Below are 13,051 nucleotides of genomic sequence, written 5' to 3' on the forward strand. Positions count from 1 at the left end.
CAGGAATAGCTCATTCTTCTATGACATGAAATGAGTCAGTAAAAGATTGTACCTTAAAGAAAATATGATTATGGTCGGAAATGTGACTACAGTAGTCATTAAGAATAGTTAATAAATGACAAGGATAAAAACAAGTTGTTTGTCTTATACGAATGACCACATCTCAAAATCAGAACATTATCTTGTCTACTTGTATCTCAATAATAATCAATTTATCAATTATAACTACTATATACTGTTTCATACCAAACTGTTGGAAATCTATTGACAAAGACTGTTGTGAAATAGCAATGTTGTAACAAACTATAATCGAAATGGGAGAAGAATCTGAAATGAAATCTGTAATCCATTAAATACATCCCTAGCCTAAAGTCTACGTCCTAACGTTTGTATTAAATACCCACTCCAATCGAATAATAGATGATTATCCAAATATACCTAGACAAACTGGGTCCTCACAACTTGTATGTCATGAAGAAAAAACATATATGTGGTAAGAATTGATTTATTCTCTTCTAAAGTAATGACAGAATTTGTAGCAGATAGAGCTATTGATTTTTTTTTTGCTGTGATGAGTAATATAGAGGGATGTTATTCCTTAAGAAACCACTTAAAGTGTCGTTAGTTTTTATTTAATTTTAACATATTGATAATGATGTGATTGGAGCTGTACACTTTAATTGTATTTATTATTATTATTATTATTATTATTGTTATTATTATTATTATTATTATCTTGTTTAAACCCATTTCCCTTCGCTATTTTTATAATACATGTATTTCCCTTGACAAAATAGATGTTTTTCAGGGCGTTCAAAGTTGTTTTTAGGCTAAGCAAATTGGTAAAGGGTGTAGGCGTTTCGCATCAATGTTCTCAGAAAAGGGAAATTTAGGCCAACCAAAAAACTTGGTTTGATCAACCATTTCCCTTGGGAATGTGTTGTACCAAGTCAGGAACGTAATAAATATTATCATTTCACTGGTGTATCCTTGATTTGCCAGTTAGTACTATTTGATACATCCTGATTTATGATTATAGTTTCGGTAATTTTGTTATCACTTTTCCTTCCAATAGGTTTTCATTCACGTCTTCCACTCTATAGGAACCTATGGTTATAATATTAGCACTTTACAATTATACTCCCTAAACCCAAAACATACTGTTATCATATAAAAACTCAATCAATAGGAGATATGCAATTTTACCCATCTATTATTTTGTAATTGAAACAGTTTGATTCTAAGGAGTAATTCGGTGAAATAATTATCATCCGATAGTTTTATCCTTGTACAAACAGGGCAAGGCATGTCAGACAGACATCTGGTGAAACTTGAAATCTGATGAAGCATGTTATTTCAATGGCTTTTTTTCTAAGGGAAGGAAAATGCATTTTCTTTCTTTTAGTTAATCACTGTAGCAAAAGCAGTATATTGAAAATGCACTAATTACAACTAATTACTAGTGTGCACTTACAGAATATAACGCTCAATTGATCTCAATACTCTTTTGCTGTACTAGAATTGAAAGGTGTCCATAGCATCATTCATAACCCAAATTCATTATGAAAGATTATAGTTGAAGTAAATTAGCTTTACTGTTCATTATGGTTGTAAAATAGAACAATATATTAGAACATTTGTCAATAATGAATTGTAAAAATATCATTTTGTGAATTTGGGACTTATATATAACTTAAGAGTTTAACTCAGAGAAATCATGCATAGGGAAATATTAAAAATGGGAAATGAAGGAACAAATACAATGTATATCATACCACATGTATTGATTCTCTAAAACTAACAAGTGTGTTGTTTTATTTTGTATAATTAAACAACCATTTAGTTACATACTGTTATCTACTAACAACTGTAACAAGTACTGTTATTAAAGATACAAATACTAGTATCAAATCATATATTAGTATATAGTCAGCTCCATATATGACGAAAACAGGATAAAATAACCCCTCCCCTTAATAAAACAAAACAACAAAAAAAAAAAAAAAAACAACAACAACAACAACAACGAATATAAATACAATTAACCAGGAAGAATGCCAATGATCAAGATAGGCATTATAAATGTAACTGAACACAAAAAGAAGGAACAATACAGTTACAAACGAGGGAAAAATTATGATCGGAACTACTGGGCTATTCCCGCTACACTAAAAATGTTTTTTACTTTGTGTAACAATATAGGCTGAGGAGTTCCGATTGCGAAAATTCCGTGGCCAAAACTCGTTATGTCTCGAAACGTTATGATGAAGGGTGATAACAAAATTACCGAACTGATCAAATCTAGGCAGTAGTCAAAATAAACAATCTAAAAGGAAAGTCCATATAACAAATGGCAATATCAGGGCAAAAACTGGAAAGTTGAAAAACCACCGCAATGGTCATGACTTGATACTGGCATTTCGAAACGAAAGGTGGATTAAACCAGATTTTATTGCGCTGAAACCAGACAAAAATTAGATTGCCATGGAAATACATTTATATAAGAATATTTCATTTTTTGTTTAATCACTATAAAAGAATCTTATTTTCATTTAGAAAGCCGATTTCAAGTATTAGGGTTGACATAGGCTGATAAGGACACATTAATTTATTAGTTATCTTATATCAATGTTTAAAGATAAAAAGAAATCAATGGATATTATTCGAATGTAATGTTCATTAAAAAAATGATGCTCAAAAGACTCTAATACCAGGTTCATCATAGCCTCTCCTTTTCCGAACCATTCCCTTACCTTTGAAATTCTTCTTCAAACAAATATATAAATCATATTTTATGGTGTTTACCTGTGTCTCCCTTCAAAGAATATAAATTTAAGTTTTGACGTGAATCAAAATTAAACTGTCTTTTTCGTTATTCCATACTTTGTGTTTAGAATATCAAACAGGGTTACCATTGATAGCTTCACAAGATGTGACACGACTGAGGACACTTGAGATGTTAGCTTTCCAAACAATTTCAAGTATTTACTATTTCCTGAATTGACAGCGCACTCATATGAAGCAATAATAATCCATTCATTTGAGCCTTTTTGTATTACCAAAAGCTACTTTTTTATGTTTTTAAATAACGGTAAATATATTGTCTTTGTTACGATAAAGGCCATTATAATAGTGACTGTATATCAAGAGACAATGGAGGAAGACCAGCAGTATGACTGTCGACTTTCCATTTCTATTTAGCAACATTCTAGCTACCCATGAGTTTTTTTTTATCCGTAGCTCATACGTTTGGCAAGATTTTTTTCTCACTATGCTGATTTTCTTCTAAGGGCTAAATGGCTCCTTAAAACGATTATATCCTGTCCAAAGACCGTGTATCGCTTCGAACGTTCAACAGTCATTACCTTAACATACGGTTCATTTTTTATGGCGTATTTGTTTCCAGAATGGCTTAGGAACTAAATTTGTACATTGGTCTTAGATTTTCTTCTTTTTTACCTGCACGACCTTCAGCACGGTGGTTCTCTTTTAGGAAACACTCACCCTTACGGAGCACCTGGGTTCATCCTGGTTTGTGAGGTGAGGTTTCTGCTATTAGTCTTTGTGTGTATGTTAGTTTGTATTGTTTTTGTTGTTGTCTGCCCTTGTCAGTTACTGTGTTCTTGAACATGTTATTGCCCATAGAATTTACCTCCTTGGAATTCTCCCATTTGAATTGGCACTTCGGAGATTTCGCATTTTAGTCTTCTGTACTATTATTTTTGGAGCGTGATAATAAACTAAGAGTGCATAGAGTCTACAAACAAATAAGATAACATAATAGACAAACCAAAACAGGAAAAACATTGACATTATAAACAGAATGATTAACGATGATGGTGATCACGACGTCCAACAAGCTACCAACAGTTTGAGAAAAGTTAACATTAACTTAAGCTATAGTGATTGATCACATGCTGTTGTATATCATAAACCTCAAATAATACAAGCAATTATTATTATTGATTTGAATTTTTGATTAAATATTTGTTTGATCAAATTATCCTAAAGAAATTCATTATAAAGCCAAGTTAAAAGAACATTATTTTGGTTATAACATAGCTTGTTACCTACAATCTCGGTTTGTATCTAATATTGCGTTTGATGATTATTCCCGATAAATACTAAAGACTATAAGCATCTTTAAGATAAGCTTAACAAGTTGAAGATACACTTAATAATATTGCAGCGATTTTTTTTTCTCATGGAATAGTTACTAGAATAATATATTTGCCAAAACCTGGCGTTCATTGCATAACAATATTTAACTAACAAAAGTTAGGAGGTGATTTAATGTAATAACTGGTTTTTATCCGGGTGATGTGTATTGCTTGTATCCTAAGTGGAATCAAACGTAATTACATACTCCTTAGTCATCCGATATGTTATGAGAGAATGAAAAATCATTTCAAAATGCAAAGAATATCTACAGAAATTATCCTCAAAACTTTAGTTATTTCTTCTTGAATGATTTATTTTCAAATGCCGAATTTTCTTGCTACTTGCAATGAATTTAGATTACATTTGAATTAGTTTCTTGTAAAAAAATAAAATTTACCTGTAACTTTCGTGTCCTTACTATAGTTCTATGGCATTGCTCGATTGTTAAAATTGTTGAAAGATAATTCGGTTTAAATTATCGGAAACAATGGTAAAAGAATTAAGATGAAATCATTTTGAACCAAAAAGATAGAATTGACTGTCACTGAGCATGTACAAAATATACTTCTAAACTTCAATATAACTGCCACAAGCCGTGATTGGCATCAGTCAACCAGTTATAGAATCCACATTGGCACGACAATGCCATAATAAACATGCACCATTTCAGCATGTTTCCCTTTATATTTAATCTAGTATTAAAGGGGATTTATGCACAGCTGCTGTAGACAGTAACATCTTATCTTGCAACGCTGGATTATCGAAGAAAGAGGAACACGTGAGAATTTAAAGCATGCTTACAAACTGTACTGCCAAATTGTATTGAGAATACCAAACAACATTTAAGGGTCTAAGTAGTACAGAAATAATGCTATACATAGTTCTGGAAACGTATGACCTACCTGCTGCATAAATTGATAATACTTTAACACTTTAATACTTTAATAATAATAAAAAATAATAAAACGTAAAAGTCAAAAGGTAATTATATTCTAAAAGACGTTGGAACCCGTCTCTTGGAAAGTAAAAAAAAATCATCTGAAAACACTTTTTTAAAGCCATGGATTTTTTCCCCGTAACATATGTTAAATTACTTTGAATCCAATGATTTAGTTGAACTCTTTGTGTATGATGACAAAAGCAAACTAATAATAAACCACATGCCATCTCAGCAGTCTACTCTTCAAAATGGAATTTTCCCCTTTTTCAAAATTTAAAATGAATAATATTTATGATTTACGTATTAATGCGTTGATAAATGAAGTATTTCCAGTGATATGTAAGCTTTGGAATAAGTTTGTTAGTCCTGATGGCGTCAAAATTTAACCCATAAAACATAATATAAAAACTCATTAAAACAATTTTTATATGACGAGTTATTAATGATACTGATATACACTGGTGCTTACTTAAAGGTCAATATGATCAGTTTCATAACAGATGGATCGTAATAAACTCCTCTCAGTGACTTTTTGACTCTAAGTATAAGAGTCTCTTCAAACTAAAAAGGGAACAAACAGCCCTGTAAATTCATCACACATGTAATTTATATGTCAGAAAATATTTGAATATGCCTCTTTATCAGAATTATCTGTCAAATGAGTATAGTCTTAATCTGGAATATTCTCCTACATTAAATATAAGATGATACCACAAGTGATAATTGTCGATCAATGTGAAATATCGTGCATCTAACGCCAGTAAATATTTACATGTCTCGTATGTAAATTACGTCCTGTTTTAACAAAATAGTATTTAGAAATATTAGACATAATCAAAGGCATCCTTGCAGTCCCTTGATTAAGAAGGTGTGCTAGTAAATAAAGAGTACAAACAATATAACCGAACTCATAGGCAAAAACTGCAGCCAGTAGTCAAAAGAAGGGAAGTCCATATAACAAATGACCATATACAGGCAAAACCCGGAAAATTTGCAATGCTCCTGACTTGGTACAGTCATTTCTGAAATACCAGGTTTTACAGCGCTAATTTTTCCAATTCTGTTACGGCTAGTCGTTTCCAGTATATGTTAATACAAAATATTTCATTCTAGGCCTAGCATACTTTATAACGGTTTACAAGCATTTTGCCATTCCAGTTTACACAAATGTAACTGTATCCATGTACCTTTATCTTCATTCCATTCATCTGAAATGAATCGTAGAATGAAATAAAACAAATGAGGGAAGATGCTCTTTGTATTACCGATTTTAAGCACCATTCCTATATTCTTGCTGAAAATATATTGGATGGTTTCAATAATTTATAGATGGGGCAGGTAATATAACGAATTTAACTTTTTCTAAAGGGAAGTAGAAAACAAAATGCTCAGCTCAAATATCAATTCCGTTAACAAATGCCAATACAAAAACTTTTTTATGTTATGAAAGTCATCCCTAGGACAACAGAACTGGAAAATATTGATATTTTTCTCACATTAAAATAAATTGAGTTTTGTGTGATCAACGTCAAACTTGTGTTAAGGTTACTAATCTGACAAAGAAAAATATAATTTTTACACAGCCAGGTGACTTCCTTACATATCCAATCTACATAAATACTACGATTGAATAAACAAAAGTTAAACTATTATAATCTATGACGGGTTTGCATGATTGTAGAAATACACGAACTTTTCAATTTTAAGTGGATTAAAAACATGCTGTTTACTCACATTTACCATATTTTTTCGGGCATTTTGTAAGATTATATTAAAATATGTATTTTCAATGGTCAACAATTTCTTAGAATTATTATAAAATGGTTTTGGACATAGAACTATATTTAAAAAGCAAATTACAATATTCTGAAAAAAAAAGGCTATTTTAAGAGGGTGTTTTATAGAAGTGTATATGGAATGACGATTATTTCGGATTCTTTACTCTATTCAAAATCGATAGCCAGTTTTTTCATTGCTATAATTATATATAATATATACATGTATACAAACGTCTAAATATGTTCAGCATTATCAAATAATGGTAAAATTTACAATGAATATTTTGGATATCCGATAACCGTCTTTAGCTAACGTGTAACTCGACCTTAAATAAACAAAATGTCGCTAAGTTCAAGATCAATCACTCAATCGATTCTGAAGCTGGCATTTTAATCAAACATATATTTAGATAGATATATGGATTCCTATTATCTATGTATATAAAATCTTATAAAATTCGTGCATACCTCGAAAGTCAGGTTTTTTGGTAACATATGACCTTTTATGGAAATGCTAAAGTATGTTCCTCTGAGAAAGATTAAAAAATCTAAACACCATTTACATCATGAATGGTCTAAAACATGCCATTTTTGACACATTTTAATCATAAAACGAGAAGTTTTTTTTGAGTTCATTTGGTAATTGGATTTATTTATCCGGAGTGATGATTCAAAATAACAAAACTGATACAGGTTGAGAAAATAAATTCATTTAGAGCCCATGTGATATACCAAAACATCAAACAATAGACTTGGTTTACATTAAAAGTATTAACTTTTCGTATTTTGAAAGAACGCATTTTCTGTATAAGCATATATTAAGTTAATGATGGAACTTTTTTATTTCAGTCCGTTGATTAATCAATATACATAGGATTGATTGCTTCCTTTCATTTCAATTAATTGACATTACGACGCCCCAAAACAGGACAACAAGAACTTTGTGCCGTATATCCTGGATTCATTTCTCCTGTAAAATACTAGTTATGTAGTATAACAAATAATGTTTATTCACTACTATCTTTTCGCTTTCCGGTTTCTTTCATGAATTTTGATGCATTTTCATTTGTTTTGAATGCCAAGAAAAGTTGGTCCACGAAATCACTGGTGGTAATGAACGATTTGCGCATGCAATAGAGGTAAAATAAGCAGTAATCTAACGCTTTATTATTTACCGACTTATCTTGTCTTCCCCGCCAATAAACTTTTATCTGTATATATCCCGTTGTTGGAGCTTATTAGAGATATGTAATGTATAAAGCTCGAGATTAATATAATGGACTTCTTATAAAGAGTGGCTCACCGCAACACAGATAAACACGGGCTACATCTTACTTATCAGCTGGGGATTATGTAATATTTATGATATCATCCTTCAAAATAAGTGACCGAAAAAAGTTAGTTTTTAATTCATTACTTCAGAGAGAAAAAAATCACGATGCTCAGGTACGTCAAATATATTCATTTTGATTTAAATATTTAAACGATAAACATCGAAATGCATTGGTATTTGTTTGTCATTATTTGTCATTATTTAATACACATTAAAAAAATTAAAGAATATATCAATTAAGTTATAATAAAATTTGGTAACATAGTCATTGTTAACGTAAGCACGAAAAAGTGCGATTGATTTTGATACGTACAATAATGTAGACTGATATTTGAAATAAACCGGCATCCAGAATTAAAGTTCTAATATAGGAATGAATAAAAATATTAAAATATGATATGTTTGCATTTCCTAAAAATTTTTACTTTAAAAGAACATCGTCTAAACAATGGATTTTAATCTTACAAATAATTATATTAAGAATATTTCTTCCGAATATTTAGAGAAAAAAATAATTAGAAAGTTCATTATTTTAATCCGGAAAATTAGCTTTGTTGCAAGAATACTAATATCATAAGGTCTTAGTCTTTTTATTGTCTGCTTGTTTCATTTTGTTTAAATTTATTGTTTTCTCTGTTTTTTTGGGGGTTTTTGTTTTGTTTATGTGTTTGTTTTAAGTTACCTAAAACATGTAAAGTGAAAGATGCAGCAGTGAATTACATTCGTCTTTCCTTTGGGGGTATTTTCCATTGATTTGGTTTATCATATGTCAGTATATCCTATCCGTAAATAACTTTTATAAACTGCTTATCCGTCATTATAACAACAATAAATTGATATAAGCAATAAAGATGCATTATTATTGAGATTTATAAAAACCATGGGTGGATAAGATCATGGTACATAGTAACCTACAGGGCAAAACCTGTATAATGCAACATGATATAACCATTGGGAGACTAACAATGCATTTTAATATAGGAGGATCAAAAAATGAATCATAGTTTAGACTTCGATTAACGGAAGGATGCTGTGCATTTAATGTAACAATATCTTCCCAACTTAGGAAGCTACGTATAATACATATACCCTTATAGCCTTACATCTGAAGAACGTTATAATTATTAGAGGAAAGTTGCACACGGTAAGGAGGTATTTTATTACAAGTTTACGGAAGCTTTTAAAGTGGTTATTGGCCCGAACTTGAATGGCACACGATGGATTATATGGACAACATTTACAGAGTAGTGTTCTGTGTATGTTTGAATGGAGAATTCTATAATGTCATTAGCAGGAATTAATTAGGAGATATCTATGATTAATTTCTTTTTATATCATTTATGTGAAGGCCAGTTCAGGAACTGGGCAATGCTATGAAACAAATTAAAGAATGATATGAATAAAGTCCGATTATTTGAGAAAGTAGGTGCAGGCAGTGCAAAAGTAAGCATAAATAATCATTATTATGATTTATATTTCAGGTTTACTTTGAAGATCAACTCATTCACAATTTGTATTTATTCCTTGATACTTTACTTCACATTTCAGATGGTCCGACACGTGCTGTGATAGTAATGACTGAGAATCTATTTATCAACCAATAAATATCTGAGGTTGCTCCTGGGCAGGCTGGAGAATCCAGATACATATGATCGCGTGCCTACTGTTGATAGAAGCACTTAGCTTTACAATAGCAGGGTTCTGTTAGTATATACCCAGGGATGTTATCATAGCCAACGGAGAGAAATCGAAACAGGTCAGTTAAATGCATTATCTTGTTCTGGTAATACATCAATTTATAACTTCATCGAATTTTTAGACTATTGATGATTATAGAAAGGGAAACATTAAAATATGTTTTGAATATAACATTGAGTTTTATGAACTGACTGAGCAACTGATTCGAATAAGAAAGGAACCGTTGGATTGAAGATTTCACATCATTAAAACCATCACAATGAATACTACTTTATTTAATTTAGCGGAAATGAGCGAAGTGAAATATTTCAACGACACTATTGAAAATGGTAGTCAGGCATTTGTTCTTCTGGACTTCCCGAAGCAGTTGGCATTTCCAATTTATGGAATACTTTGTCCGATCGTTACTTTACTAACTTTAATCAGCAACATCTTAGTTGTTTGTGTTTTTATGAAGCGTCGGATGAGATCGGTAACAACCGTGTTCCTTGTCGGACTTGCCGTTTCGGATACTCTCGGTGCTTTCCTTTGGAGTTGTGTCCATATGTACTTTTATGGCATTCGACAGAAACCATACACAGAACCGATCTCGTATCCTCTTTGTGTGTTTTTCGATTATGGATTATACGTGGCCGTAATACTTCATACAACTTCGGTTTGGCTTACGATGACTTTAGGAATACAACGCTGCATCATTGTCGTTTTTCCCTTTAAAGGACCTAGAATTTGGACAATGAAGAACTCCGTTATTATGACGACTGTTTCTTATGTACTACCAATTTCTACATTCATGTTTTTGTTTTTCATGAAAGATTACTCTACTATGGAACTTCCAGACGGTGAGTTGGTTTGTATGATGAAATTTGCTAATTGGTTTGAAGAACACAAGCAAACATACATGAGCATGTATCACATCTACAGGAGTGTATTTGTACAGCTATTGCCCTGCTTGTCTATGATGGTCAGCACGGCAGTACTTGCTCATAAACTTAGAAACGAGAAAATCTTTCAGAGAGGAATGTCGAAAATAGGAAAAGGACAAAAGAAAGACTACCAACATCGACACCGAACAACTTTAATGGTAGTTATCATAATGGTGATATTTCTGATCGTAGAAGTACCTAATGGCATAGTATTTGCAATCAAAATATACGACATTGATAACACTATAATGCCAGTTGAAATTGACTACCCATTTGCTATACTTCATAATTTTATTCTTTTACTTAGTTATCATTGTAATTTTTGGATTTACGTTGGACTGAGTGCGAGATTCAGACGAACTTTAAAAGACATGTTATTGGGCTCACGCATCAAAAAGACATTTGAGCGGGTTGTGTCCATGTCTAGAACTGATTCGTTCTCTCAACAAGGGTTTCAGATGTCAAACATGAAGCATAGACACGCGAACGGTAATACTATCAAGTACACAACCGTATTTTCTGATTAAATTGACATTTTTGAATGAAGAATGGTTCTGAACATTCGAAAGAGTGATAGGATCTGTTCAATGAAAGTTAAGGGTCAAGAAATACTATAAATAGTCAGCTGGCGTGAAGGCAAAGAAGTATGTGTTAAAATGAGCTGTGAAATGAAGTAGTGATGAAATGTTGCTTCACTATTTTGGCAATTTACATTTATTTTTCTTAAGTGTTTGCATGGAATATGTTAACGTCTCAAAGAATTTTACAAATAAATCAATGGTAAGTCTGTTTATGCAATAGTCATTCCAAATAGATAGTTAAACTTTTGATAAATAAACAAGAACGGGTATAAACCCGTGAATACAACCAAGAGTGCAAAATGTTTTGGCAAGTTACTTCTATTGGAGTGAAATCAAAAGTGGAATGAGTTATCGAGACATCGATCAAAGACTCCAACCAATCAATGCATGCCAATCTTATCAGTGTCAATATCATCACCCTTCATCTAATCTATTTCACAATAAAAATAATCAAAATGTCAAGAAATACATCTAACTTAAAATACGAACTAAACATTCCCATTAATTGTGATCAGATATTTGTATGCATTTTACAGGCGTAAGAAACAAATTGATCACTTTCACACTTCTCCGATTTTAAATAGATACAATTCCTTTTTATTGGGTCTACGGTAACGAGAGAGCTATTAAAACCAAGAAATGTAGGGCTTAATAAGGGATAAAGTTATTATCTCTATTTAAATGCATGCTTTTCTATCTTCCGTTGTAAAGTACAGGAGGCAGATCGGGCCACTTGTAATTCTATTTCACCTCCACAAACTTTCAAAATATAAGAGGAGAAATAGAAAAAAAAATTAAACATATCTAGTCCAAAGGGCTGTGTGAGCTAATGCCATCACTTTGCGTCCGTCGTCGTCGCCGCTGTCGTTAACGATTTTTCATAGATATTCTCCTCTGACACTTCTTAACCAATCAGAACTAAACATTGTAAAATGCTGCTTAGAACTGATGTGGGGATTTTTCTTATCCGCAGACATACATCGCCGTTACTAAAAAGGATAAAAGTGTCAGACAGCAATTATTTGCATATATCTCCTAGATCGTTGGGTTAAGCAAATTTTTGACCAGGGTAAAAGTGTCAAGGTGTTTAAATCTATCAGCGGTCAACTTTCATGAAAATCTGTAAATCCGTGCTGGAGTTAGTGTCCTTTTGGACGTTTGGTTTGCCATTTCTAATATTATAACTTTCAAAACTCTCCCCTGACATTTCTATAATTATTAGAACCAAACTTGGTATGAATTTTCCTTAGGATATTCTGCATAGAACTGATATGGAACTTTTGATCTGTAGACAGATATGACAGCCGTTGCTAAACATATGGGTATATATTTCCTAAACTGATAGGTTTAGCCAAATTCTTACTAGGTGACCAGTTGAGCGATTCAAACTCTTTAGAACCGCTAGTTTCTAAATGAAGTACATATGTTTAAAGAATTTTTTTATTTGTTGGGCTTAGAGTAATTAATGAATGCATTGGAGAATATTTCCATAAAAAATGAATGGTCATGGTAGCATACTTAAAAAAATATATTGCTTAGTTTTAGTACTTTATTAAATATTAGAAAGTACTACCTGAAGTATACATACATAGACGAACAAAGAAAAAAAAACCAAAACAACTGAATCGTCATATAAT

At 31.6% G+C, this 13,051-nt stretch overlaps 1 protein-coding gene across 5 annotated transcripts; it reads left to right on the forward strand.

Annotated features, from left to right (window-relative positions):
• The first annotated feature begins 436 nt into the window (after nt 1-436).
• On the forward strand, nt 437-11,704 carry LOC148616149 (sex peptide receptor-like). Of its 5 annotated transcripts, none has more exons than XM_088582877.1 (2): nt 437-493; nt 9,761-11,704. In XM_088582877.1, the coding sequence occupies exon 2, from the start codon at nt 10,170-10,172 to the stop codon at nt 11,358-11,360; it is 1,191 nt and encodes a 396-aa protein (XP_088439003.1). In that variant the 5' UTR covers nt 437-493; nt 9,761-10,169; the 3' UTR covers nt 11,361-11,704. The 5 variants fall into 5 exon arrangements, with proteins under 5 accessions (XP_088439003.1, XP_088439005.1, XP_088439007.1 ...); XM_088582879.1 differs by lacking the exon at nt 437-493 and adding an exon at nt 8,148-8,325; XM_088582881.1 differs by lacking the exon at nt 437-493 and adding an exon at nt 9,213-9,356.
• The last annotated feature ends 1,347 nt before the right edge of the window (nt 11,705-13,051 follow it).

This window comes from Perna viridis, chromosome 5, assembly GCF_037379345.1.
Source record: "Perna viridis isolate PV_CMFRI_1.1 ecotype Kerala chromosome 5, ASM3737934v1, whole genome shotgun sequence".
NCBI classification, from domain to species: domain Eukaryota; kingdom Metazoa; phylum Mollusca; class Bivalvia; order Mytilida; family Mytilidae; genus Perna; species Perna viridis.